General features: G+C 54.6%; 9 protein-coding genes across 9 annotated transcripts; 5 read left to right on the top strand and 4 right to left on the bottom strand.

Annotated features, from left to right (window-relative positions):
- Nucleotides 1-143: 143 nt before the first annotated feature.
- On the bottom strand, nucleotides 144-723 carry BDY24DRAFT_404728 (uncharacterized protein). Its single transcript, XM_076642539.1, has 2 exons — nucleotides 593-723; nucleotides 144-515 (listed from the first exon to the last, which is right to left on the bottom strand). The coding sequence occupies exon 2, from the start codon at nucleotides 474-476 to the stop codon at nucleotides 207-209; it is 270 nt and encodes an 89-aa protein (XP_076492187.1). The 5' UTR covers nucleotides 477-515; nucleotides 593-723; the 3' UTR covers nucleotides 144-206.
- Nucleotides 724-3,543: 2,820 nt separating this feature from the next.
- Nucleotides 3,544-5,127, top strand: MET10 (sulfite reductase subunit alpha; the record flags this gene model as incomplete). Its single annotated transcript, XM_076637611.1, has 5 exons — nucleotides 3,544-4,059; nucleotides 4,144-4,240; nucleotides 4,333-4,424; nucleotides 4,532-4,701; nucleotides 4,812-5,127. Coding segments are annotated over 5 exons (1,191 nt in total), but the record flags the coding sequence as incomplete, so codon positions are not given.
- Nucleotides 5,128-5,883: 756 nt separating this feature from the next.
- Nucleotides 5,884-6,776, bottom strand: BDY24DRAFT_404725 (uncharacterized protein). Its single transcript, XM_076642538.1, has 2 exons — nucleotides 6,703-6,776; nucleotides 5,884-6,595 (listed from the first exon to the last, which is right to left on the bottom strand). The coding sequence occupies exon 2, from the start codon at nucleotides 6,547-6,549 to the stop codon at nucleotides 5,899-5,901; it is 651 nt and encodes a 216-aa protein (XP_076492185.1). The 5' UTR covers nucleotides 6,550-6,595; nucleotides 6,703-6,776; the 3' UTR covers nucleotides 5,884-5,898.
- Nucleotides 6,777-6,846: 70 nt separating this feature from the next.
- BDY24DRAFT_404723 (fatty acid desaturase) lies at nucleotides 6,847-9,689 on the top strand. Its single transcript, XM_076642537.1, has 10 exons — nucleotides 6,847-6,941; nucleotides 7,068-7,274; nucleotides 7,415-7,902; nucleotides 7,994-8,084; nucleotides 8,160-8,198; nucleotides 8,296-8,379; nucleotides 8,533-8,859; nucleotides 8,989-9,075; nucleotides 9,154-9,345; nucleotides 9,468-9,689. The coding sequence occupies exons 1-10, from the start codon at nucleotides 6,888-6,890 to the stop codon at nucleotides 9,549-9,551; spliced, it is 1,653 nt and encodes a 550-aa protein (XP_076492184.1). The 5' UTR covers nucleotides 6,847-6,887; the 3' UTR covers nucleotides 9,552-9,689.
- A 701-nt stretch (nucleotides 9,690-10,390) lies between these two features.
- On the bottom strand, nucleotides 10,391-12,021 carry BDY24DRAFT_372760 (uncharacterized protein; the record flags this gene model as incomplete). The annotated part of the gene is made up of 5 exons (XM_076638217.1): nucleotides 10,391-10,471; nucleotides 10,565-10,900; nucleotides 10,987-11,496; nucleotides 11,622-11,777; nucleotides 11,920-12,021. The coding sequence occupies 5 exons, from the start codon at nucleotides 12,019-12,021 to the stop codon at nucleotides 10,391-10,393; spliced, it is 1,185 nt and encodes a 394-aa protein (XP_076492183.1).
- Nucleotides 12,022-12,811: 790 nt separating this feature from the next.
- Nucleotides 12,812-15,261, top strand: BDY24DRAFT_419267 (M20 family metallopeptidase; the record flags this gene model as incomplete). Its single annotated transcript, XM_076643953.1, has 15 exons — nucleotides 12,812-12,965; nucleotides 13,049-13,171; nucleotides 13,243-13,273; nucleotides 13,352-13,403; nucleotides 13,553-13,715; nucleotides 13,807-13,913; nucleotides 13,990-14,001; nucleotides 14,060-14,113; nucleotides 14,204-14,213; nucleotides 14,284-14,375; nucleotides 14,453-14,458; nucleotides 14,550-14,561; nucleotides 14,632-14,717; nucleotides 14,802-14,823; nucleotides 14,890-15,261. The coding sequence occupies 15 exons, from the start codon at nucleotides 12,812-12,814 to the stop codon at nucleotides 15,259-15,261; spliced, it is 1,296 nt and encodes a 431-aa protein (XP_076492182.1).
- A 796-nt stretch (nucleotides 15,262-16,057) lies between these two features.
- BDY24DRAFT_404712 (slipin family protein) lies at nucleotides 16,058-18,905 on the top strand. Its single transcript, XM_076642536.1, has 14 exons — nucleotides 16,058-16,456; nucleotides 16,594-16,680; nucleotides 16,775-16,845; nucleotides 16,960-17,010; nucleotides 17,118-17,183; nucleotides 17,286-17,320; nucleotides 17,449-17,492; nucleotides 17,602-17,699; nucleotides 17,779-17,852; nucleotides 17,933-17,997; nucleotides 18,091-18,167; nucleotides 18,244-18,334; nucleotides 18,412-18,430; nucleotides 18,503-18,905. The coding sequence occupies exons 1-14, from the start codon at nucleotides 16,276-16,278 to the stop codon at nucleotides 18,645-18,647; spliced, it is 1,104 nt and encodes a 367-aa protein (XP_076492181.1). The 5' UTR covers nucleotides 16,058-16,275; the 3' UTR covers nucleotides 18,648-18,905.
- On the bottom strand, nucleotides 18,889-20,261 carry BDY24DRAFT_404708 (uncharacterized protein). Its single transcript, XM_076642535.1, has 6 exons — nucleotides 20,159-20,261; nucleotides 19,973-20,067; nucleotides 19,774-19,858; nucleotides 19,468-19,627; nucleotides 19,272-19,327; nucleotides 18,889-19,156 (listed from the first exon to the last, which is right to left on the bottom strand). Exons 1-6 carry the CDS (start codon nucleotides 20,210-20,212, stop codon nucleotides 19,106-19,108), a joined length of 501 nt encoding a protein of 166 aa, XP_076492180.1. The 5' UTR covers nucleotides 20,213-20,261; the 3' UTR covers nucleotides 18,889-19,105.
- Nucleotides 20,262-20,298: 37 nt separating this feature from the next.
- BDY24DRAFT_243938 (uncharacterized protein) lies at nucleotides 20,299-21,674 on the top strand. Its single transcript, XM_076636738.1, has 4 exons — nucleotides 20,299-20,577; nucleotides 20,695-20,800; nucleotides 20,902-21,068; nucleotides 21,157-21,674. Exons 1-4 carry the CDS (start codon nucleotides 20,419-20,421, stop codon nucleotides 21,442-21,444), a joined length of 720 nt encoding a protein of 239 aa, XP_076492179.1. The 5' UTR covers nucleotides 20,299-20,418; the 3' UTR covers nucleotides 21,445-21,674.
- The last annotated feature ends 1,879 nt before the right edge of the window (nucleotides 21,675-23,553 follow it).

Raw genomic sequence — 23,553 nt, 5'->3', positions numbered from 1 at the left:
ACGGGCGAGCTCGCGCTGGTTCGATTCGTTCAGCGTTGTTTCCCTTCCACGCTGTATCTTCCCAAACCAGCAACGAGAAAAGTAGGAAGAAAAAGAAATGAACCATGCAAGATCGTTACAACCAACCCAACCCAACCCAACCCACCTCTCCTACCCGCTCTCTCTCTCTCTCAGCCCACCTAACCCAAACCGTTCCCTTCTCTCCTTCACCTCCCCCTCGACTCGTCCAAGAACCCATACCGCTTCGACATCTTCACCATCTCTGCCTTCCTCTCCTCCTCGGACAGCACCACGATCTTTATAGGTTTCCCCATCTCTATCGACCTCTCTGCTTCCAAGCGAGATCCTCCTTTGCGACGATCCTTTGAAGGACAAGGAAGAGCGACCGTGGCGACCGCTCCGAGAAAGGTGAGAAGGAAGAGCGTCGAGAGCGTGGTCCGTTTGTTTTGGTTGAACGAGAAGAGGAGAGGGGCCATGCTGAGTTAAGAGGTGGACGAAGAGAGAGAGAGAGAGAGCTGAAGGAAGGAAGGAGGAAGGGAGGAACGAATCGGGTGAGCTTCGTTCTTCTCTGACATCGAAGCGGAAGACTCACTCCTTTTAGTTGGTATCGGGGAAGAGAGGAGAGATCAGGAGCGTCTAGGGGCCATGCGAGATCGGGGGGGTGGGTGGGGCTGAAGGAGCTGGAGGAAGGGGAAGGGGAAGGGGAAGGGAAGGATGGAAGTTGAGGGCGACCTCTCCTAAGGAGTTCAAAGGAGGAAGGGAGAATGAGCCGATCTTTTTTTTTTCGATTTTGTTTTTGCTTCGATTCTCGTTCGGTGGCTCGTACTCGTGTCTGTAAGATTTTCCTTCAGACAGCCCTTGGGATCTGTGATTCTGAGCTGTCCGTCCTTTTCTTCTTCTCCCTCTTCTCTCTCCGTCGGATCACGAACTCCTCGTCTCGCCAACCTTCCCTTTTTCTCAAGATGGTCGTCCTTCTTCGACCCTTGTTCGCAGAACAACAACGAGGCTTTACGATCTTGCAAAACTTTCCGAACCGACGGAGGGATGGGAGGGAGGGGAAGGGGCTCGAGAGAGGAGCGAGTCGACGCGTCGAGTTTCTGGGTGAGGTTTGGGTGAGTTGTCTGGTACAGAGAAATGCTGAGAGTACAGATACTGATATCTGGAAATATTTCAGCGGAAGACATGTTCCGCTCGTGCCACAAGGAGGAGGTGAGGAGGACATCGAAAGGACGAGGACGACGCGTCGGAGTCGCTGCCCTCTTTTCCAGGCCGAGAACTGCTTCGATTTCGTTCATTCTTTCACGGCAGAGCTTGTCTATCAGTCTTCCCTTCGAAACAAGAATCTACGAGGAACATTTCCTTGCCTGGTAAATTTCCGTTTTTTCCGAATCGATTGCGCGACATTTCGTTTTCGCCTTCTTTGGTTTCTGGACTCTCTCCTCCTCCCTCCTCTCTCCCAACCCCCACTCCCTCTCTCTCTCTCTTTCTCGTCGGATACCTACTTTGACTCGATCAGGTGAGCTCTACTCCCTTTTCCCTTTCATTCTTCATCCCGATTCGAGGAGAGAAGCAGCAGAAGCTGGCAGGACAAAAAGTCGGAAGCTCACCCGATTCCTTTCCCCACTTTCTTTCCTTTCTTCCCTCTCTCTCTCTTTCTCTTATGCAGTCATGGCGTCCATTCTTCCCTCCCCTACCTCTACCCTCGCTCCTACTCCTTCCGGAACTCCTCCTCCCGCTTCTCCTACCAAAAAGTCGATTTCGAGCTCGTCCACTTCGACCACTCCGCTCGCTCACATTACTCACCTCGCCTCCAAGCACTCGTCCGTCCTCGCCGTCTTCGACACCGCCAAACTCGCAGGATTCCCTCTTCCTTCCACCGCTCCTACTTCCTACGAAGCAGCCAAGGTCTGGGAACTTCAATCTCGATTGGGAGCTGGATCCTCCCTCGTCGGATACCTTCGATCCTCCGTCGTCGGGGGCGCTCTCGGAGGTTCGACCGCGTTGATCTCGACTCCTACGCTCGCTCTCCTCCTTCCTTCGCTCTCTGAGCTTCCCGAGGTCACCACCAAGACCAACAGGCTCGTCGTTCACCTCGCGGTTTCCCTCCCAGCGGCGGACAAGCTCCTCGACGGACCCTCGCCTTCGCTCGCTCAGCTCACTCCCCTCCTCCCTCTCCTCCCCGAGTCCTTCACCGTCGTCTTCTCTGGATCCGCCGAGGAGGCCATCAGGAACTCGACCGCCATCTACGAGGATCAGTCCTTCGAGGCCGTCAACGTCCTTCACATCGTCGAGGGAGTCTTTGCAGGAAGGGAGGTCGTTCGAACCCCTTCAGCCGTCGGCGTCAAGGGAACCCTCGAGACCTTCACCTACTCGGGACCCGTCGACGCTACCAAGGTCATCGTCGCTCCTTCCTCCTACGCCTCGTCCGTCCTCCGATCGGCCAAGCTCCCTCCTTCGGTTGGAATCCTCGCCGTCAACGTCCTTGGACCCTGGCCCTCCGCGTCCCTCCTCAACGCTCTTCCCTCGGGAGGAAAGGCCGTCACCTCCCTCGTCGTCCTCGAGGAGGTTGAGCCTTCAGCTCTTCCTACCTCCTACCTCAAGGACCTCGTCGTCGGAAGCGTCTTCGGAGCCGCTGGAACCTCGTCAGGAAAGATCCCCTCCATCACGGCCGTCAACGTCTCCCCCGTCGAGCTCGACGTCGCGTCCCTCGTTTCCGCCCTCGGATACTCCCAACCCTCGACTGGAAAGACCGCTACCAAGCAGACGGTCCTCCTCACCAACCCTACCTCCCTCCTTCCTCACCTCCTCACCAAGACCTTCCTCTCCTCCCCGGCTCTTCACACTCGAGTTTCGACTCTCACCTCGACTCTTCCCTCCATCGCTCAGTCGACCATCCTCATCTCTCCTACTCAAACCGACAAGCCCTTTACCTCCAAGCCCGCGAAGAACTCGTCCGCCGTCATCGTCGTCACCTCGGCTTCAGCCCTCAACCAGGCCAACGACGCGTTCAAGTCCCTCGTCCAAGGAGGATCGGTTCTCCTTTCCATCGCTGGTTGGGACAAGGCCTCCGTCGAGGAGAACCTCAACGTCAGGGACAGGAAGTTCCTCGTCCAGCACGGAGCTAGGATCTTCGTTCTTCCTCCCAAGGAAGGAGCCGAGGAGAAGGAGGAGACCGCTTTGGCTCTCGTCGGATTCTTCGCTCTCTACGCCGGAGTCGGAGAGGGAGGGAAATTCGCCGCTGGAGTCAAGTCGCTCCTCGAGGTCGTTCTCGGAGAGGGAGGAGACAAGTTGGTTGCTCAGGGAGAGAGCTCCCTCGGAGAGGTCGTGACCTCTGGCTGGTCCATCGAGGTCACCGAGGAGGATGGAGAGGAGAAGAGAGCGGCTTTGGTCCTCGACGGTCTTCCTTCCTTCCCCTCCGCCGTCCCTGCCTCGTCGTCGGTCCTCGAAGGTCCCATCAAGTCCACCTGGCACAACCCTGCCCTCCACCTCCTTTTCAAGGAATCCTTCACTCCTCTCTCCTCCCCTACCAAAACCATCCAAGCCCTCTCGCCTTCCATCCACGACAAGACCTTCCTCGCCACCGTCACCGAGAACCGACGACTCACTCCTGGATCCTACGACCGAAACGTCTTCCACCTCGAACTCTCCACCGCCGGAACCGGACTCACCTACGAGGTCGGAGAGGCGCTCGGGGTCCACGGTCACAACTACACCCCGGACGTCCTCGAGTTCCTCGAATGGTACGGCGTCGATCCCGCGTCCATCATCTCGGTTCGACTTCCCTCGGGAGAGGTCGAGACTCGAACGGCCCTTCAGATGTTCGTTCAGCAGGTTGATATCTTCGGACGACCTCCCAAGTCGTTCTACGCTGCCCTCGAGGGAAGGACCAAGAACAGGGAGGAGCAGAGGACGTTGAGGTTCATCAGTGCGCCCGAGGGAGCGTCGATGTTCAGGAAGTGGAGCGAGGTCGAGACGGTTACGTTTGCGGATGTGTTGATGAGGTTCCCTGGGGTTAAGGAGCAGGTGGCGATTGAGGAGCTCGTGCAGCTTGTTGGAGAGGTGAGTTGGTTTCGACGCGTCTTCTTTCTTTCGTTCTCGTCGAACGCGATGGCTGAATGTTCTCCCTCTGCGTCTATTCTTCAGATCCACCCTCGACACTACTCCATCTCTTCGGCTCAGAAGTTCGTCGGAGAGAGCGTTCATCTTCTCGTCGTTACCGTCGAGTGGGACACTCCTGCTGGTTCGTTCCTCGTCCCTTCCCGCTCCCGCTCCCGCTCTCGAGCTCTTCAACTGACGCGTCTTTCCTTTTTTTTCCTTTCTCGCTTCTCGTAGGACGACCTCGATACGGACAGGCTACTCGATACCTCGCTGGACTCAAGCTTGGAGAAAAGGTCACCGTTTCTATCAAGCCCTCCGTCATGAAGGTTCGTTCTTTCTTTCCCTCTCTCCCCTTCCTTCCCGTCGGCTCTCCTTCTTCCTCTTTCGATCGACCCGGTTCTGACCCTCTTCCTTCGCTCGTTCGTGCTCTCAGCTCCCTCCTCTCGACACCCAACCCATCATCATGGCCGGTCTCGGGACAGGAGCTGCTCCTTTCCGAGCTTTCATCCAGCACCGAGCGTGGCAGAAGTCCCAAGGGATCAAGATCGGTCCTCTCGTTTACTACTTTGGAAGTCGATACTCGTCCCAGGAGTACCTCTACGGGTTCGTTCATCTTTCTCATCCATTCGCTCGCTTCTTTGCTTCCTCCCTCGTCGCGTCTTCACCTCAGCCCAAACTGACCCTCGTCCTCTTTCTTTCCCTCCTTCTCACAGAGAGGAAATCGAAGCCTACCTCCGAGGCGAGATCCTCACCCACGCCGGACTCGCCTTCTCCCGAGACACCAACGAGAAGGTCTACATCCAGCACAAGATGCTCGAGAACGGACCCATGCTCGCCTCGCTCCTCACCGCCGAGAAGAAGGAGGACCAGGCCTACTTCTACCTCTGTGGACCCACCTGGCCCGTCCCCGACGTCTACGAGGCGTTGGTGGGAAGCTTGACGGGAAGCAAAGGGGTCGAGAGGAAGAGGGCGGAGGAGATGATTGAGGAGTGGAAGGAGGAGGAGAGGTACGTTTTGGAGGTTTACTAGATGGAGCGGGAGGAAGGCGGTTCTGGGAGTATATCTTTTCTCGTTTAGTTAGGTCGTTCGTTGTTATGGTTGCCTCTTTATCTATTCTAGAATCGATGAGGTGGTTCGTCGTTCAAAACTCGTTGCTCCCCCTTGCTCGTGCTCGTCTTCCCTCTTCAGGCACGTCGTCTCTCGTGATCATGTGCCGTCGAGCAAAACTTTCAAACGCATAGCACTCGCTCATAAACACGAAGAATCATAGAGAGGAAAGCTAGGTCGAGAGGAGGGAAGAGGAGGAGAATCGTTCGACGCGTCTCGATTTTCGACGACGATTCGATTCGAAGAAGGCTCCTGAGAGAGCCAAAGAAGAGCGAAAGTCGGGAACAAGGAATCAACAGATGGAAGGGAAGAGAAGAGATGCAAAAACGAGGGAGACTGACCTTAAGGCTCGACGACAACAACAAACTCCCTCCTTCGATTCTGATCCTCGATCTGGTCGATCAACACTTCCATCTCCTCCTTCTCCAACTCCGAGCTCATCGCCAAAACGATAGACCTCTCCTTCATCGACTCGTTTGCAAAAGTGTCGGAGTAGAGGATGAGGTCTCCAAGCCATGAGGAAGACGGGGTGGGAGAAGAGACGGACGCGACGCGTTCGGCGTTGGTTGACGGAGGGACGAGGAGGGAAGGCGACGCTGAATTCGATGATTCCGTACTGAAGGAGAACAACTCCCTGAAAGATCAGAGCTTCGATCCTAGTTCAGACATTCAACGACTGCTCCCCGTCCACGCTCACAACATGGAAGCCAGTGCCGTCCTCGCTCCTCCTCCTTTGTTGAGCTTGCCTGAACTCCACTCCAAGGGGTTTGACCATGAACAAGAGCGAGGAGCAGAGCTCTGGAAAGTCTGGGACGAAGTTCGAGGAGAAAGTGATGTGAAGGAGGTTGAGTGGGAGGGGAAGGGTGTCGATTCGGGAGGAGGACAGAGAGAGAGGGAGGGGGTCTGCGTCTCGGGGGATGGAGGAGAGGTCGACGTGGAGGGTTTTGAATCGAAGAGAGGGATAGGAAAGGGTTGATTCCAGAGGGAGTAGGAATCTGAAGATATCAAGAGAGACGGAAGGCGATGGTGAGGGTTGAATACGAGAGAGCGACGGAAGTAACGCTGAAGCTCACCTTCTTCTCTCTCACAGAACAAGCTCTCGAGCGATTCGAACGACTTGACCGTGACGTCCGTATAGAGGAGAGGTGAATTAGCGACCAGCAAGTCGAAAGAGACTGCTCCGAGGGCGGCGAGGGCAGGATTGTCCGCGTGTTCGAGGATACGAAGGAGGAGGTCCCAGTGGAAGGGTCGAGAGGAAGGCAGGAGCAGGAGAGGCCAGGGAGATGCCAGATTCAGGAAAGGATCCGACAGAAGCGCAAGGCAACGGCTGCGAACCTCTGGCATTGTCGATAAGAGGGAGCAGACCAGATTGGGAGGGTTGAGAGGGGGCCTTGGATCAAAGGAAAGGAAGGAGGAACGAGGTGAGCTCGAAGGGATTTGATCCTCTCTCCTTTCTCCCATCTTGGACGACGATAAAGCCGCCACTTGGAGACTTACGAGGTGATGGGATGGATAAGTAAGCCCTCGAAGAGATGAGGATGCAGAAAAGTAGAGAGATTGATGCTGGACGTGGGAGAGAAGAGGAGGGAGGTCGATTCCGCTCGATCTATTTCGCGAGTTCGGGTCCCTCCTTCGTTTTCCCTCCCAACTCCTTCGTTCAACCAGCTGCAGCTTCGTAAAGGATGCCACCCAAAGCTTCGGATCGTACTTGGACTCGTTTGGAGATCGCAGAGTCGGTAAGTTTCCCAACCTGTGCCTCGACGTCGAGCAAAAAGCGCCCTGAGGGAGACGTCGGTCTTTTTCTTCCCTCCTTGATCGAGCTCACCAATCTCGTCTTCTTCGTTTGTTTTGACTCCTCTCAGATTCTCAAGGGGAATCTTCTGACGGTCTACAACGACAAAGTTCTTCGCCTGAACAGTTGGAGCTCTCATCATCCAGGAGGAGAGCTCGTTATCGCGCACTTCGTTGGAAGAGACGCAACAGACGAAATCGACGCCTACCACTCTGACGACACGCTCAGCAAGAGAGTACCGAGGTTCTGCGTTGGAACTCTGGCTCAAGAGGAAGAGGTGAGTCTCAGCTCTCGTACGGTGCTGCTTTCAGCGTCTTGGTAACACTTTTGGGCCGCGCATAGAAGAAGCAGGAAGGAAGGAACGTCTTGCAAGCTCAAGTTCTGATCATCCCACTTCTTCGTGTTTGTTTTCACCAGTCCTTCGCCTCGCTCGTCCCTCCCATCATGCTCGGTTTTCAGCTCTCCAAGAGTGCCTCAGGAGATGCGACTTGGATCCCTCTCGACGGTCCTATCCTCGCTCTGGCTCACTCTCGTTCCCTTCGACAACAAACGTCCACTTCCTCCTCCTCCTCGCCAGTCGAGTCGACGCTGTCCTTCACCAGCCCTCAACCCCTTACTCTCCAACTCGAGGATCTCTTCCCAGCACCATCACCTCCCTCCCTCTCATCTCCGGAAACCCAAAAGGCTCACACGATGGCCTACAGAGAGCTTCATCGTCAAGTGAAGGCCGCGGGGTTTTACGACGCTCCTCCCTACGGAGGTTATTTCGGAGATACCTGTAGATATGCCTTGTTGGGAGCTACGGCTTTAGCTCTGTGGTGGATGGGTACCGGGGCAGAGGTGGGTAGCTGGAAGAGGGCTGCTTTGATCGGAGGGAGTGCGGTTTCGTTGGGTTTGTTCTGGGAGTGAGTTCGAAGTCGCGTCGCGTCGATTTTTCGTCTTTTCGACGTTACAGAGGATGTCCGACTGATGCTCGTTGCCTGCTCGCTCTCACAGTCAACTCACTTTCCTCGCTCACGATCTTGGACACTCGTCGTTGAAGGGAGGGAATTGGGTGTGGAATAGAGTTGCTGGGATGCTCGTCGCCGTGAGTTCGATCTTTTCCCGTCTGACCGACGCGTCTGTAGACTCGGAAAACTGACTCTCAACCTGTACCGTTCAGAACTTCGTCGGAGGACTTTCGTTGGGCTGGTGGACGGACGTGCGTTCATCATCTTCCGTTTCCGTTTCCTCTTCTCTCGTCACCACGCTGACCTCGACGTCCCCCACTCTCCTCCCCTCATCTTCGACGTACTCAGAACCACAACACCCATCACCTCGTCACCAACCACCCCGAGCACGATCCAGACATCCAGCACATCCCTTTCTTCGCTATCACGACGGTGAGTCTTTCGGTCACCCCTCTTCATTTTCTTTTTCTCGTCGCGACGAACTCGAATGCCGAAGACTCACCCTCTCTCCTTCTTTTCTTCCCTTTCTCCCCCTCCCTTTTACTCCACCTTCTACCCATTTACATATAACCTTAATCCTCGCAGCAATTCTTCTCCTCCCTCTTCTCAACGTACTACAACCACATCAAAACGTTTGACTCCTTCTCCCGCTTCATGATCGCCCATCAACATCGAACCTACTACCCCATCCTCGCCCTCGCTCGCTTCAACCTCTACGCCAACTCGTACGGCTTCCTCGTGAAGAAATCCCTCGCTGGGAAACGGAGCGCGTGGTGGTGGTTCGAGGTGGCTGGGATTGTTGTGTTTTGGAGTTGGTTCGGGTACGGAGTGCTGGGTGGGTTGAAGGGATGGAAGGAGGTGGTTGGGTATCTGTTGGTCAGCCACGTCTGCGCCAGTCCGGTGCATGTACAGGTGATTACTACGTTTTCGATGGGAGGAACACGACGAGGAGATGAGACGCGTCGTTCGCTTTCGTTCTTCTTCTTGCACTCACGCATGATGTATTGCTGACCCCTTCGCCTTCCCCTCCCGTCCACTCAGATCGTCCTTTCTCACTTTTCTCGTTCGACGGAGGATCTCGGAGTCAAGGAAAGCTTCCCTCATCGACAGCTTCGAACGACGATGGATGTTCGTCCCTCCTCTCTCTCCTCTCTTTTCTCTTCTCGTTCGCTTACTGACCCTTCCTCCCTTCCAAACCTCCATCAGGTCATCTGTGACCCCTCCATTGAATTCATTCACGGGGGACTCGACAAGCAAGTCACCCACCACCTCTTCCCTCGTCTCCCTCGCCACAACCTGCGAGCCGCGTCCCTCCTGGTCAAAGAATTCTGCAAAGAGCAGGACCTGGAGTTTGCCGAGTGGGGATTCGTCGAAGGGAGTGCTCAGGTTATGAGTGTGGTGAGTTTTTTATCTTCTCGTCTCCGTTTCGAAGAGGAAACGAACGCGTCTTTCGAAGAAGAGCGAAAGAACCAACACTGACTTTCCTTTCGCTTTGCGCTTGTTCGTTTTTGTCCTTCCAGCTGAAGTCTGTTAGTCAGCAAATCGAGCTGATGGGCCTGGTTGCAGAGGCTGAGGCGAAGGGTGATCTTAGTCAGGGGAAGTGAAGAAGTGAATGAGTAGACGTCGAACGCGTCTTTCTTTCGCTTTTTTTTGTTGCCCTTCCTCTTCTTTCGGTCACATAGATGTAGTAGGTTTTGGTTGGAAGCCGTACATCGGCTTCTTGCAGCGTCGTCTCAGAAAACACTTCGAGAGGACAGGCGAGAAGGAGAGTCGAGTTGGAGTCGAGCATGATCTGCTCTTCGCCTCGCTTTCCTTCTTGATACGGCAACAGTCCGAAAGAGTCATGAGTCGTAAAGATCGTAAAAAAAGAGACGAAGCGTGAGTAGAGGGAAGCCTAAGTAAGCAACCGAGAGAACGACCTCCCAACCCTCCCTCCGTTCAACCTCCCACTCCAACCCCAGACAACGACGACGGAGAACCTCTGAAGCCCGAGCTTGGCGTCGAAGGTATCGAAGTCCTCATTCCTGGTAGAGTGAACGTCGGAAGGTGACCAAGAGCCGTTGGGCTGCTCATGTCGAGAGGAGGGAGGTTGGAGAGCGTCGACGCGATCTTCGGAGGGAACAGATTGGTGGACGTGGAGGAGGAGTTGGCGATGGAGGAAGGTGCGGAGATGGTGCTGAAATGGAAGATGGGAGGCTGGTAGTTCGGTGGGATCAGGGGTTGAGGTCGGTTTCGATGGAGGTGGAAGGCGTCGAAGGAGGTGTAGTTGGGGTTGGAGGCGAAGATGGAGGCTGGAGAGGGTGCGAAGGCCGAGGAAGTGGGAACAGTTGCGGAGAGGGTGTTAGAATTAATTCTGTAAAGTACGGAAAGTGGCGACCTTTTAGAGTCAGCAAGGTCGGCGAAAAAGTCGAAACAGCGAAGCGGCGAAGAAAGACATAGAGCCTCACTCGCGTTCCACGTCCATTGCGTCCGAAGGCGCCTCTTGATCCTCAGGAAGAACCTCTCCCCTCACCGCTGCAGCGTTCTGCGAAAGTGAAACGACGAGTGAGAGATCAGTCTCGATTTCAGCAACGGATGGGTCGCGTCTCGACGGCGCAACGGAGGATGATGAACTCACGACCAGTCCTCTTCTCCACTCCTTCCTAACCCTCTCTCTCTCAGCCCTCGCTTCATCTCCTCCCTCCGGAGGCAAGAAAAGTCTTCCTGGCCCTCCCCAAGGGTCAACGGAATCGAAGGCGGGTTGAGGTTGAGGTTTAGAGGAACGAGAGCAGTCGGGAGGAGGGAAGGGGATCGTCCAGAAGCGTGAAGACGGAGGACTTCGATTCGGGAGGGTGACGAGAGTCAGGTCGGGTTTGGGATAGAGAGCGGGAGAGACGGGATATCTTTGTGGAGGAGCGGCGGAGGGGAAGGAATCGTTGGGAGGACCAGGACGCGAGGAGGACGGGTTGGGGGTCTGGAAAGCGACAGGGAGGGAGGTTCGCGTAAGATAAATTTCCAGTCGACTTTGAAGAGAGGAGAGATAGACGACTTTGAACTCACAGCAGTAGAAGAGGGACCTGAGGTCAAATTCGATCCCACTCCTTCCCACTCCCCGCCCGCCGATCCCTTTCTGACCACCCCCTTCCCCTTCCCTTTATCCGTCGACTTCGACTTCGAAGCCGACTTCTCTAGAGCCAGCAACACCTTCGGATCCGTGCTCGGCCACGCACTTCGGATCGCTTCGAGCTTGTCTCCTCCTCCCTCCCCTCCCTCCGAGCTCTCAGAACGTCGAGCTCTCTCCTTCCCTTTCTCCTTCGAGGAGTATGCGAGCCCATCTCCCCAATCTGGAGCAGCAGCTCTCTTCTTCGCTCGACCTCCTTCGGCGTCCTTGAGACGATCTCGTGAGGAGGAGGAGGAGGGAGGCGAGGGCGAAGGAGATGTTTGGTCGAAGTTTGAAGCGCCAGAAGAACGACGAGCTTCTCGGCTTGGTGGGAGGGAGGAGGGAGGAGCCATCGGGTAGAGGGAGGGAGGTCGACGAGATGCATGAGATTCGGGAAGGGCGGATTCGAGCTGAAAGGGAGGAGGTAACGTAAGGGAGGAGAGAGCGGAGGTGAGCTTCGAGTGTGTGAATAGAAGAGCTGAGATCGCGAAGGCAGGGCGAAAAGAGAGAACAAAAAGATCAGATTTCTACTCACTTGGGATACGTATCGTCTGAGGTCGTTGAGCTCATCTTCCTTTGACGAGGTCGAGGACGAGGAGGAGGAGGAGGGACGTTGTTGAGCTCGGAGTTTCTGTATCTCCTCCTTCAACTTCTCGTTGTCGTCCTTGAGTCTACTGACTTCTTCCTCGAGCTGAATCAACCCAATAAGGATACAGCGAGAGCGTTAGATTCATTGTCAGCTCGGATAGAGAGGAGCCAGGGAGGGCGCAGAAGAAGGAGGGGAGGAGCGGCGAGCTCAACTTCAGACCTCCTCCCCAAAGAAGAGGACTCACGTTCTGCATGTGAGCCTTCTTCTTCCGTCTATGACGAGCCTGGGCTAAAGCGTTGGCCGACTTCCCTTCCGGTTGAGATGGAGAGACCGACCGTGGAGCCATCCGAGGAGATGGAAGAGGATGAGGGAGGAAAGGGAGGGAGGCCGCGGAGGAAGGGTCGAAGATCGAGGACGTTTCTGGGAGAGCAGAGGGATCCAGGACGAGAGATAATGGGACCCAGTTGGAAGGAGAAGAGCCTGGGTCAAGAGGAAGAGGGATTAAAGAAAGCTCAAAGGAACGATGGGATGGTGGTTTGAAGTGAAGGACGGTCGAAGGAGAGGAAGTGAGGAACGGGTTCGAGGGGTTGGTATCGTTAGCCTCGCCCTCTGGGAAGCATTTGTGAATGAAGGGGGAAAAAAAACTTCACACGAAATCCTCTCCAGATTAGAACTCCTTCGAAACCGAGCAAAAAAGCCGGACGAGGAGAGGGAGCGAATGAGACGCGTCGAGTCGAGCGTCTCCTCCAACATTTCCGTTGTAATCCGACGTCCGATAGTCCCACAAGCTCATGGCTCTTGGAAGGAGCTCGAGAAGCACATCTGAGCTGGGTCGAAAGCTGTTCGAAGGGAGAGCGAGGAATCTCAGCTTCGAATCGCGTCGCGAGCTCGCAGAGGAAAGGGATTTCCTGCCGTGAAGTTTTTAAGAGGGGTCCAGGAAGAAAAGAATGCTTCTATGATGCTTTTTGTACGTCCTTTCGAGGTCTTGATCACCTCTATCCTTCAGAGATTTATACGAGACGGCAACCTAGCCTCAACGGCCTAGTCCGAGCAGAGGGCTGAGAAACGACTTTTCCCATCTTTCCCTCCAAACCACATCTCCCTCCCCTGCCCTTCTTCTCCTCTTCTTAGCAGCTATGGACGAGCACCTTCCCTCCTACTCCGTCTCCTCGACTTCCTCTTCGCCTTTCCCTCGAAACGACAAACTCCTCGCCAAAGCTCAAAAGATCATCGACGCAAAGCTCGTCTCGATTGAGCGAGAGCTCAGAGAAGTCAGCTTATCCATTCACGGTCCGTCTTCCTGCTCTAGTCCGAGCTCCTTCGATTAAAAAGGCTCAATATCTAGAGACTGACATGCTTTCTCGTTTTGACAGACAATCCTGAACTCGGTTTTCAAGAGCACCACGCTCATTCCGTCCTCGTCGCTTATCTGAAGAAGCAGGAGGGATGGAAGGTTGAGGGTTGGCCTAGCATGCCTACCGCTTTCGTGGCTACTTGTAAGCTATCCGATGATGATCAATCGTTCGATCTTGAGTTGAGCTGATCTATTTTGGATTGGGACGAACAGTCGAGCATGGAAAGGGAGGACGGACGATGGGGTGAGCTCTCTCCCTCCTTCCTTTCCTCTCCTGTTTCTTTTCCAATCTCGAGTGCTGATCTGGTGTCGCGATTGGCAGGTTCAACTCAGAATACGATGCTCTGCCCAAGATTGGACACGCTTGTGGACATGTCAGTCCAAAGGGGGGGAAATCGGATGGCGGGAGGTTGAGCGGACGCGCCTCCCTCTCGATGCCGCTGACGAGCTGGTAGAAGGAAGAAAGTTATCACAGAGAAAAGCTTTTTAGCTGATGCCACCATCTCTTCCCTTTTGTTCCTAGAATCTCATCGCCATCATCGGTGTAGGGGCGGCCCTTTCGGTCGCAGCTGCCCTCGTCGAGCTCAACGTCCCTGGTCGAGTTAAGCTCCTCGGCACCCCAGCGGAGGAATCTGGAGGAGGAAAAGTTATCTTCGTCAAGGAAGGAGCTTATGAAGATATGACTGGTGAGCCTCGATGCCTTCTCTCTTTGCGGTTGGTCGATTCAACCTCTGCAAAAAAAACGACGCGAGTTGCTGACCTCTTCTCCTTCTCAAGCTTGCATGATGGCTCATCCTGAAGGAGGACGGGACCCTAAAGCCTACCCTGGAAACTTTGATGGAGGACTGGGTAAGATGCTTGCTATCACTGGATTCACAGCTGAGGTGCGTTTGGCTGAAAGATGGAAGTCGAGACGAGACGACACGCGTCGAGCTAACCTGCCCTCTTCCATCCTTTCAGTTCAAGGGAAAGGTAGGTTGACGACGCCAGAGATTGGAAATGTTGACTTCGAGCTGACTCCCAGCTTCAGACTGCCCACGCAGGTGCCAATCCCTACGATGGAGTGAACGCTTTGGACGCCGTCGTTCGTCCTTTCTTCTGTTCTCGACTCCCGTACTGTTTGTCCATTTGGGCTCAACGTTAACTCTCGAAGTTTCTTTCATCTTATCTTTAGATCGAAGGCTGTCTGTGTCTCTCGTTGTCTTTCATTCCTCTACTGTCCCTCGCTGAACCGATCTTCTTGTCCTTCCACAGACAACGCCGTCTCGGCTCTTCGCCAACAGATCCCTCCAGATCATCGAGTCCACGGAGTCATCAAGGGAACTGAGAACTACGCTCAGAACATCGTTCGTTGCCTCTGATCATCTTGCTCTGCCTTTTCGACGCGTCGCTGACTCCGTTCGATTCATCTTCCTTCAACCAGATCCCCGTTCGTCCCAGTCTCACTCGTTTCACTTCATGTCTGTCTACTTCCAAAAAGACCTGCTCACTCCCTGTTTACATCCTCGGTTCATTGATAGGACACTGGGAATGTGAGATCGAAGCAACAACAGCTTGGTCTTCTCGAACTGACCCGCCGACGCGTCTTCTTTTCCGTTTCAGGTAATCTACGGATGCAGAGCTCCTTCCTCAAAGCAAGTTGTCGCTCTAAGAAAGAGAGTAGAGAGCTGCTTCCGAGCGGCAGCCTTGTAAGTCTCCGACTTCTTTTGGGCGCTTCGTCTCTCGCAACAAAACTGATTCTTCTTCGTTCGGCTTTTGCGTTCCTCCTTCAGGTCGACTGGTTGCACTGTCGAAGTCAGTCTCTCCCCTCCCCTCCCTTTCTCCTCCTGTTCTTACGTTCCTCTTTCCCTACTCTCTCAGATCAAAACATCAGGCGAATACACCTACGACGACCTTCACAACTCGCCCACTCTCGCTTCCGAGTACATCTCTCTCATGACTTCTCACCACTCTCAAACCCTCGACACCAACAACAACTCTACCGCATCTACCGACTTCGGGAACGTCACTTACAGTCTTCCAGCATGCCATCCTGGCTTCAAGATCCCAGCTCCTGTCGGATCGAGTAACCACACCGTCGGTTTTGCGGAGGCTGCTGGCACGGAGGGAGCTCACACTGCAGCGATCAAGGTTGCTAGTGGACTGGCTGGGGTGGGAATGAGGGTTATCGAGGACGAGAAGTTTGCAAAGGAGTGTAAGAGGGTTTGGAAGGAGTGGAAGGATAGCATCTGAGAGCAGTTTCGAGACGCGTCTGATGTGATCTTTGATTGAGACTCGCCAGCCACTGAGTGAACGACCAATTTTTATCTACTGGCAATTCCACGCCTTAAGGACCAGTTCTTCTCGCTCGAAGCTGTGTGAGTCGAGACAAAGGAGGATCCGAACTCGGTTCCCGCGACGCGTCGAACTCCTTCACCTCCGATTTCTTCCTGTTGTCTGACATCTCGATTCGAGTCAAGATCACACCGAGATCTGGGAACGCTCTCGGCATCTCCTCTCAAGTCTCTGGAAGGAAGAGCACACAGCCCGCCTATTCTCGAGCCGGCAAGATCTCGAAAGGCAAAAACGCATAACTACTTCTGGTTGAGGCGATGCGCTGATAGAGATGCCTCATCAGATGCGCACACTCTAGCTGTTCTCGATGGATCTGAAGCTGAAGAAGACGGAAAGAACAACAAAAAATAGCCCAGATCTGGACGCGTCGCGGCTCACTCGATCATCAATCGCGTGCCGCTCAAAAACCTCCTCAATCAAAGTCATCTCAGTCCTCGATCCTTCAGATCTTCGGCATCGACTCAGAATCGATTGAACCGCCAAGGTCCGATAGAGAAGGAGCATGGTTGGTTTTGGCTTCAGTCTCTTTCGGCGTCCCGTCCCTCTTGATCAGTCCTTCCAATCTTACCTCTTTAGCTCAATCGTGGGGCAGAAACATATCTTTCTCAGTCTTGAAAGATGCGCCGCAACTCTGGCTCTCCTCGTGCGACTTCCGCTCCGTCTCGCATAAGTATAGATCAGCAGAAAGAGCTCACAGAAAGCGAAAGCAGGAGGAGAAAGTCAACCTGTTTACCTCAGACAACCAAAGAAGACGTGACGACGAAGCAGGTCGGACCTTGGCTGAGAAGGTTCGGCAGCGTCGGAGAGGTCGAAATCGCTCGAAATACAAAGTAAACGAACCCGTCCCACTCTTCCTTTCCCTCCACCCACCACCATCCATTCCCACAGCCCACTTCAACTTCAACTACAACCATGGCCGATCGACAAGCTTCCACCTCTGCCTCTAACGAAGACACGGATTACGAGAGAAACGTCACCGACGAGTCCCCTCCCTCCTTCTCTCCCCCCGGAAAGAAGGCTGAAATCAGACCTCCTCCTGCTAAAGGACTCATCACGGTCCAGCCCCTCACTAAGGCTGAGATGCAGCCCTCTTGTACGTCTGCTGCAATATCCATCTCGATCCTCCGATCTCAGATTTGGAGGAGGTTTCCGCTTCGAGCTCGAGCTGACCTCCCTTCCCTCCCTCTCCTCCCTTCCCTCCTTTGTTTCGACTTCCCTCCTTCACCACAGACGCTCAGGATCTTGGTACCGGTGGAATCACCCATGGTGCCTATGGATCGCTCCTTCAAGGACTCGGAAGCTGTGTTGGACTAGCAGGTGAGACGATCTTCCACCTCCTTGCCTCGGACCCTGCCCGTTTCACCCTCCCCCCGTTTTCTGACCTTTTCTATCCACTCTTCGCTGAGCACAGGTGCTATCCCTTGCTGCCCCTTCCCCAACCCTTTCCGATCCGTCGCTCAGGGAAACGTTGGACTCGTCTCGGTTCGTCCTTCCTCCCTCTTCTCTCGTTTCCCTTCGCCGCTCGCTTGGACCTCTTTCTTCCCTTGGCTCTGCCCTAACCTCCTTCCTCTTTCTCTTCCTCCTTGGGAATCACAGCGATTCGGTCAGTTCTACAAGGCAGTTGATCCTGGACTCGTCAACGTCAACGTGAGTGGTACTTCTTCGAGCTCGACGATGCGAGTTCAATGAGCTAGAAACTCCGATTCGAGTGACTCACTCTCTTCTCTCTCCCTTTCTTTCCACCCACCCTACAGGTCTGCACCGAGTCCGTCAGGATCGTCGATGTTCGAATCCGAATGGACTCTATCCCTCGACAGCAGGTTCGTTTCTGCAGAGGGTTCTCGATCTTGTTTTCGTTTTGAAGTGCCGTCGCTTGAGTCTGACTTCTCCTCTCTCTCTCGCTTCTTCCATCACTCTCTCAGGTGATGACCAAGGACAACGTCAACATCGACTTGGAGTGAGTACTCTATCTATCGACAAAACTCCATTTCGATCTCGATCTGGCTCCAGACGATTTTGCGTTCGAGACGAAAGCACCAAGACTAACCAACACCGTCGTTTGCTTCTTTTTTCTCCTTTTCTCAGAGCCGTCATCTGCTGGTCTGTTACTTCTCCTTACCAGGCTTCTTGTGAGTGCCGGATAACTCGGATTCCTGCTGCTCGGATTCCTGCTGCTCGTGTCTCCTCGTTCTTCGCGTTGCTGACTTCTTCGTCCTCTCTCCCTGCCTCCTCCACCAGACGGAATCGCCGACGTTCGAGGAACTCTTATCGAGCGAGCCCAGACTACTCTCCGACACGTCGTTGGAGCTAGGACTCTCCAGAACGTCGTTACCGAGGTTCGTACGCATCCTTCTTTTCTTTCGACGCGTCCATTTCTGTTCGCTGAACTTCCTTTGCCCTTTCTTGTGCCTTCAGCGAGAGGCCATTGCTCGAGAGATCGAGGAGATTGTCGAGGGACCTGCTGCTCACTGGGGAGTCAGCGTCGAGTCGTGAGTCCATGGACGATCCTCTTTCTTCGCCTTTTTCTGTCGAACGCGCCTGACCTCTTTCTTCGCCTTAATCTTCTCAGTATCCTCATCAAGGATCTTCTCTTCTCCAAGGACCTCCAAGAGTCTCTCTCCTCGGCCGCTCAGGGTGAGTCTCTTGTCTCTGTGCTTCTGTCCGTCGGTTCTCGGTTTGTAGCAATTTCGCTGAGCTGACTTGCTTCCCTCCTCCCTTCTTTCACAGCCAAGCGAGTCGGAGAGGCTAAGGTCATCGCCGCCAGGGCTGAGGTTGACGCTGCTCGACTCATGAGGACTGCCGCCGTACGTCCAGCCAACGGATCGACTTCTCGAGCGACCCTTCGCATGAGCTAACCTCTCCTTTCCGTCCTCCTTCCAGGATATCCTCGCTTCCCCTGCTGCCATGAGCATCCGAACGCTCGATGCTCTCACCACGATGGCTCGACAGGCTAACTCCAAGGTCATCTTCGGTGAGTCTCCTTTTCGAGGTCTGCTTTTCAAGGCGACGCGTCGCTGACTTCTTTCCCTCGCTTCCTTGCTTCCTCAGTTCCCATGAACCTCTCCAAGTTAGTCCATCTCCTCCCATGATACCTTCGCGGACTCAAACTGACCACTTATACTTCTTCTCTCTTCTTTAGCATGGGAGGAAACGCGCCTGGAGCTGCCGCCGATGGAGCTACGTTCCAACAGATCACCGAGCACGCCAACGAGAGCGACGCTCTCACCGGAGCTGCAGGACCTTCCGGTCAGGCCGGACTCATCTCTTCCATGACCACCATCTAAAGCAGATAGCGTCTACCTTTCTTACCTTCGCGTCCGTTCGGCTCCTTTCTCGATTTCCTTTCTCGCCTCCTTTCCACCTAATTCCTACTCGTAATCTAGCCTTAGCTTCAGCTGTAGTTTAATCTCGTTTCTGCTTGATCTTGGCTCCTCATCTCTACTTTCACGACGGTCTCTCGGTCTAGTCTCACGCCTCCTCCTTCCCTTTCCCTCTTGCTTGCTTTTTTGAACGATCCCGGATGTATCAACCTTTAACGATCATCGTACACAAGCGTTATCTAAGTCTACACAAAGGAGAAAGAAGTACAAGCAGAGCTGAGGACGAACGAGTTGAGATCTCGTCCTCTTTAATTTGCTCTGAGAAAGTAGTGTCGCGTCTTGAACAAGACCTCGACTCGAGAGACCGGAACCGGTTTCGAGCCTCGACGAAATGAAACAACTAGGAGGGAGGATGGGGTGGTTTAGGGAGGTCCAGCCTCTCCTCCGTTACCGGAACGACGGGAGACGAACTTCTGCTCGAGGGAAGGAAGACAAGAGGGAGAGGAAGGGGAGGGAAGGTCAGCTCGAGCGGGAAGGGAAGGGCGAGACGAGCGGTGACGGCGCTAGAGAGAGAGAGAGAGAACGAACCTCCAAATCGGCCTTGGTCACAACAGCGTAGACTAGACGACGCTTCTCGTCCGTCACTGAGCGCAACCGAAGCCAAACGAAAAGGGAGAGACGAGTTCGAGGTCAGCATGCGTTCTCCAACTTCAGCCCAACCTCCTCTTGCCCTTCTACCCTTTGTAGCTCAGCTCGAATCCTACGATCGTCCACGAAAACTCACCCAAAGCAAAGTCTCCACCTTCCTGTCCAGCCTTGAACTCAAAGAACTTCTCGAGCTCGGCGAGGGGAGTGAGAGGAGTGATGACCTGGTAAGGTCCTGGTCCGGAAGCGCTGGATTTGGTGGTGAAGCGAGTGAAGTTGGAAGGGGAGATGGTCTCGTCCTAAAACGGAAGAGCAAATATGATGATCAGCTTGATGTTCAAGGACGTCGAGGGAGTGGCAGGATGAGAGGGCGAGCGGGAAGAGCTGAACGAAGAGGGAGGAAGTTGAGGGAGGAGAGGAAGGCAGCAAGGGGAATCGAGCTAACCTCCTTGATCTTTCCAGCAGCAAACTTGGTCTTCAGGAACTCGATATCCACGAATCCAACCAAACGACGCTGATCGGAGAGAACACTGATACAGGCCGAAGCGAGGAGGAGAAAGAAGAAGGACGGAAGGAAGAAGGTCGGTCAGCTTCTTTGCGAGCTCCTCTGCTGAGACCCCATCTCCTCAAGAAAAAGGACTCACGGAAGACGAGAAAACTCCCTATCGTAAGCGAGAGACAAGGCCTCGACGACCTGGGTGTGAAGACCGAGAGAAAGGGCGGGAGGGAGTTGGAGATCCTGCGAGAGAAAGAAGGGAGGAGCGGAGGTTAGCGAAGAAGGAAGAGCTTCGACACCCTCAGAAGGAAGAAAGGCAGGGACAGACACTCACCTCAACGACGGCACCTCTGTACTTTGCGCTGAGCTGGGTTGGGGTAGTGGACATGTTGAAAGTGAGAAAAAAGAGGGAGGAAGGAGTTGAGGGGAGCTCGTCGAGCTGGCGAGAAATCGAACGAGAGTTCCGAGAGGTCGAGTTGACTCCGACCCTTCACGACCACAATTTCAGTTTTTCTTCATCTTCGGACCTCGGATATCCTATCAGGACCTCATAGAAACGCTCGCATCTCACACAAACATCGTCTTCAACTCCTCATGGGTCCCAAACCGAAGGCTTCTTCCTCGAAGCTCACAGCACCTCCTTCCACCTCGACCTCTCCTCCTTCACCCCCTTCCTTCCCTCCGATATCTCAGAAGTACCTCAAGGATCTCAAAGTAGAGACACTGCTAGAGGACCAGATCATCGTCGTTCACGTTCGTCTCTTCCTCTCTCTCTTTGGAAAAGCCTTCCAGCTGCCGATCTCTCATCCTGAGTCTCGTCGAGCTCACACCGTCGTCTCCTCGCTCTCCCCTTCTTTTCTTTCTTCCCAGGACATCCTCACTCCTCAAGAATGCAAGGCCTTCATCTCTTTCTTCGATACCCTCTCCATGACTCCTTCACCACCAGCGAAACGAGGTGAAGCTCAGCGTTCGAACGGTTCGTCTTCCCCAGTTTCCTCCTCTCCTCCCTCTCTGTCGAAGGACGCGTTCTTTCGTTCTCCCATGCTGACCTATATCTGTTCTTTTGGTGTTGTACAGGCCGCTACTCAACCATCTCCCCAACCTTCGCAGAGCACCTTTTCACCTCCTCCGGCCTCTCCTCCCTCGTCGCCTCCTGGCCCTCCGTCATCTCACCAACGCGTCGAAAAGTCCAAGGTCTGCACCCCAACATACGAGCTTACTCCTACACTGAGGGACAACTTTTCGTGAGCTCTTAATACTCCTACTCCTCTTTCTGCTTCCCCAACCAAGCCTTCCTAACCCGCTCTCTCTTCTCCTCGCGTCTTCCCTCAGGCCAACCACTACGACGTCTCCTCCCCCTCTCCTTTGAACGCTTCCCACTCTTCCGAATGGACCCTTCTCATCTACCTCTGCCCGCCTCCACCGGCTCCTCCGCTCCAGGGCGGAGAGACGGTCTTTCATCTGCCAGGGAAGAAAGGAGGAGAGGTCGTGGTGACGCCGAAGAGCGGGATGGCGTTGCTGCACAGGCATGGGAGCGGGAGGGAGTGTTTGAGGCATGAGGGGAGGGAGGTGAGGAAGGGAGTGAAGTGGGTGTTGAGGAGTGATGTTCTTTTTGGGTAAGAGGGCAGAGGGAGAGGGAGGAGGGACGCGTCGAGGGGATCACTGTTGGGTCGAGCGGTTCTGTTCGTTCAGGTTCCAGAAGAGAGTGGTCCATTCGAGGATATCAGGAAGATTGTACAGCATCGAGAGAGGGGAGAGGCGAACTCTAGAGCTCGCCCTGGTTCCTGGAAGGAAAGGCGAGAGAGAGAGATGGCTGGTCGGTCGTGTGCGCAACGGGGACGGAAAGGTGAGAGTTTGAGAGCACGTCTTTGCGAGCCATCTTTTTGGGGTGTTTGCTGCGAGAAGTAGGTTGAGTGAGCACTCAATTTCACGCTGAAGGGTATGCTTTCACACTGAGAATGGTAGGGAGGCTCTGGCTGTGCGTTTGAACGAAGGGCGAGGAGATTCGACGCGTTCAAAAGCGGGCGAGGAACGCTGAGCAGTTTTTTTTTTCCACGACGAGAAGCTCTTCATCGGATATCTAGCTCGTCCCGTTTCGATCAGAGGGGAGGGTGAGGGGACGAAGGAGGAAACAAGGAGTAAGAAACGAAAGGTTCGACCGACGCGTCAAGCTCTGGAAAAGAAAAGAAAACAACTCTCGGACGCGGAAAAGTTGGCTGAGGAGGGCGATCTTTCTTTCTCCACCTTCTGCCAGGAGTCTCCCAGCAGGATTTTTACCTCATGGAAAGCGTCGATCTCTTGCCCTTGATCTCATCGAAAAAGGACGTTGAAAACCAGAGGGGTTCGAGCTCCTCTCGCGTTCTGGAACCCCTCTTCGACTGGGGAGAAAGCGAGAGACGAGGGGAGGAGGTGAAGTCGAACCTCCTCCCCTCCCCTTCCTTCTTCCTTCCAACCACCACCACCGCCAGCAAAAACCGCTTCAAGACTTCTCCTTCCCCCTTCCCTTTCCGTGCCGGCGTGCTCCCCCCCTCTCAAGACCTCGTATATGGATCGTTCTTCCTCCCAAGTGGACGAGGAGGAGGTCGTTGGTCTTCCTTCGTATCAAGCCCGCCTCCTCTCTGGCTCGTCGAGCTCGCTCTCTCGGTCTTCCTCTTCTCGACACAACCTCCTCTCGTCCTCAACCTCTTCAACCTCGTTCGGACTCAAGTCTTCCACCTTCGCTGGAGTGGATTCTTCTCTCGCTCGGAGTGGGAGTGCGAGGTGGAACGGACGAGGTCACACCTCTGGTTCAAAGAGCGTGGACGTCACTCGAGGGTTCTGGCAGGAGAGGGAGAAGGCAGCAGCAGCTGAAGGAGAGGACGGAGATCATCACGGAGGCACTCTAGGGAGGAAGGATCGTTCAGGATCCTCTTCTTCGACCATGGCCGAGAGTCCTTCGATGGTCTCGTTCCCTTCCGGTTCCTCCTTCGCTTCTTCCACTCCTTCCAACGGAACAGGTCCTTCCTACTCTCCTCCTCCTCCACCAGGTTCAACCTCAGCTACTCCCTCCTCGGAACGATCCCAATCGCCTTCGTCGTCGTCCAACTCTCAAGCGACAACACCTCGAGCTCATCGAAGAGCAAACTCAGCTCAACCTTCAACCTTCGTCTTCCAACCCTCCTCGACAACTTCTCCTTCAACCACCACCTCCAACTCCTCCTCCCCGTTCCTTCGACAGCAGTTCACTGGAGATCGAGCAGGAGCAGCATCGTCGGGAGGAGGAGGAGGAGGGAGCTCATCAGCCTCACCCGCGATGGAAAGGAGAGGCACCTTCGACGGAACCTACTCCTCCTCTTCAGCCACACCTCCTCCTTCCCTCTCCAGAGCAAGCTCCATCACCTCTCGTTTCGCAGGAAGGACAACTCCAACTCAGCAGCAACTCCCAACCTCCCCGGCTTCCTACCTCCCTTCCTCCTTCCCTTCGGATCCAACTCCTCCTCCTCTCGGCTCCTCCGACGAACCCGTCTTCAGATCTTCCTACTTCAAAGAGAAACATGCCCGGCTCCTCTCCAACACCAGCAGTCCAACCATCTCGACGTCTCCTTCCACCTCCCTCCCTCCCACCTCATCCTCCCCTTCAACAAACACCTTCAACCCAGCTCCCTCTTACCGCTACACGCCCTCCTCTCCTTCCACTCCCTCCTCGCCCACCGTCCCTACGATTCGAGAACCCCTGGGAGCGAGGAGAGG

Source organism: Mrakia frigida, assembly GCF_051309035.1.
Source record: "Mrakia frigida strain ATCC 22029 unplaced genomic scaffold BDY24scaffold_55, whole genome shotgun sequence".
Taxonomy (NCBI): domain Eukaryota; kingdom Fungi; phylum Basidiomycota; class Tremellomycetes; order Cystofilobasidiales; family Mrakiaceae; genus Mrakia; species Mrakia frigida.
Note: the sequence above shows the minus strand (reverse complement) of the source record. Positions and strands in the feature narration are given on the sequence as shown.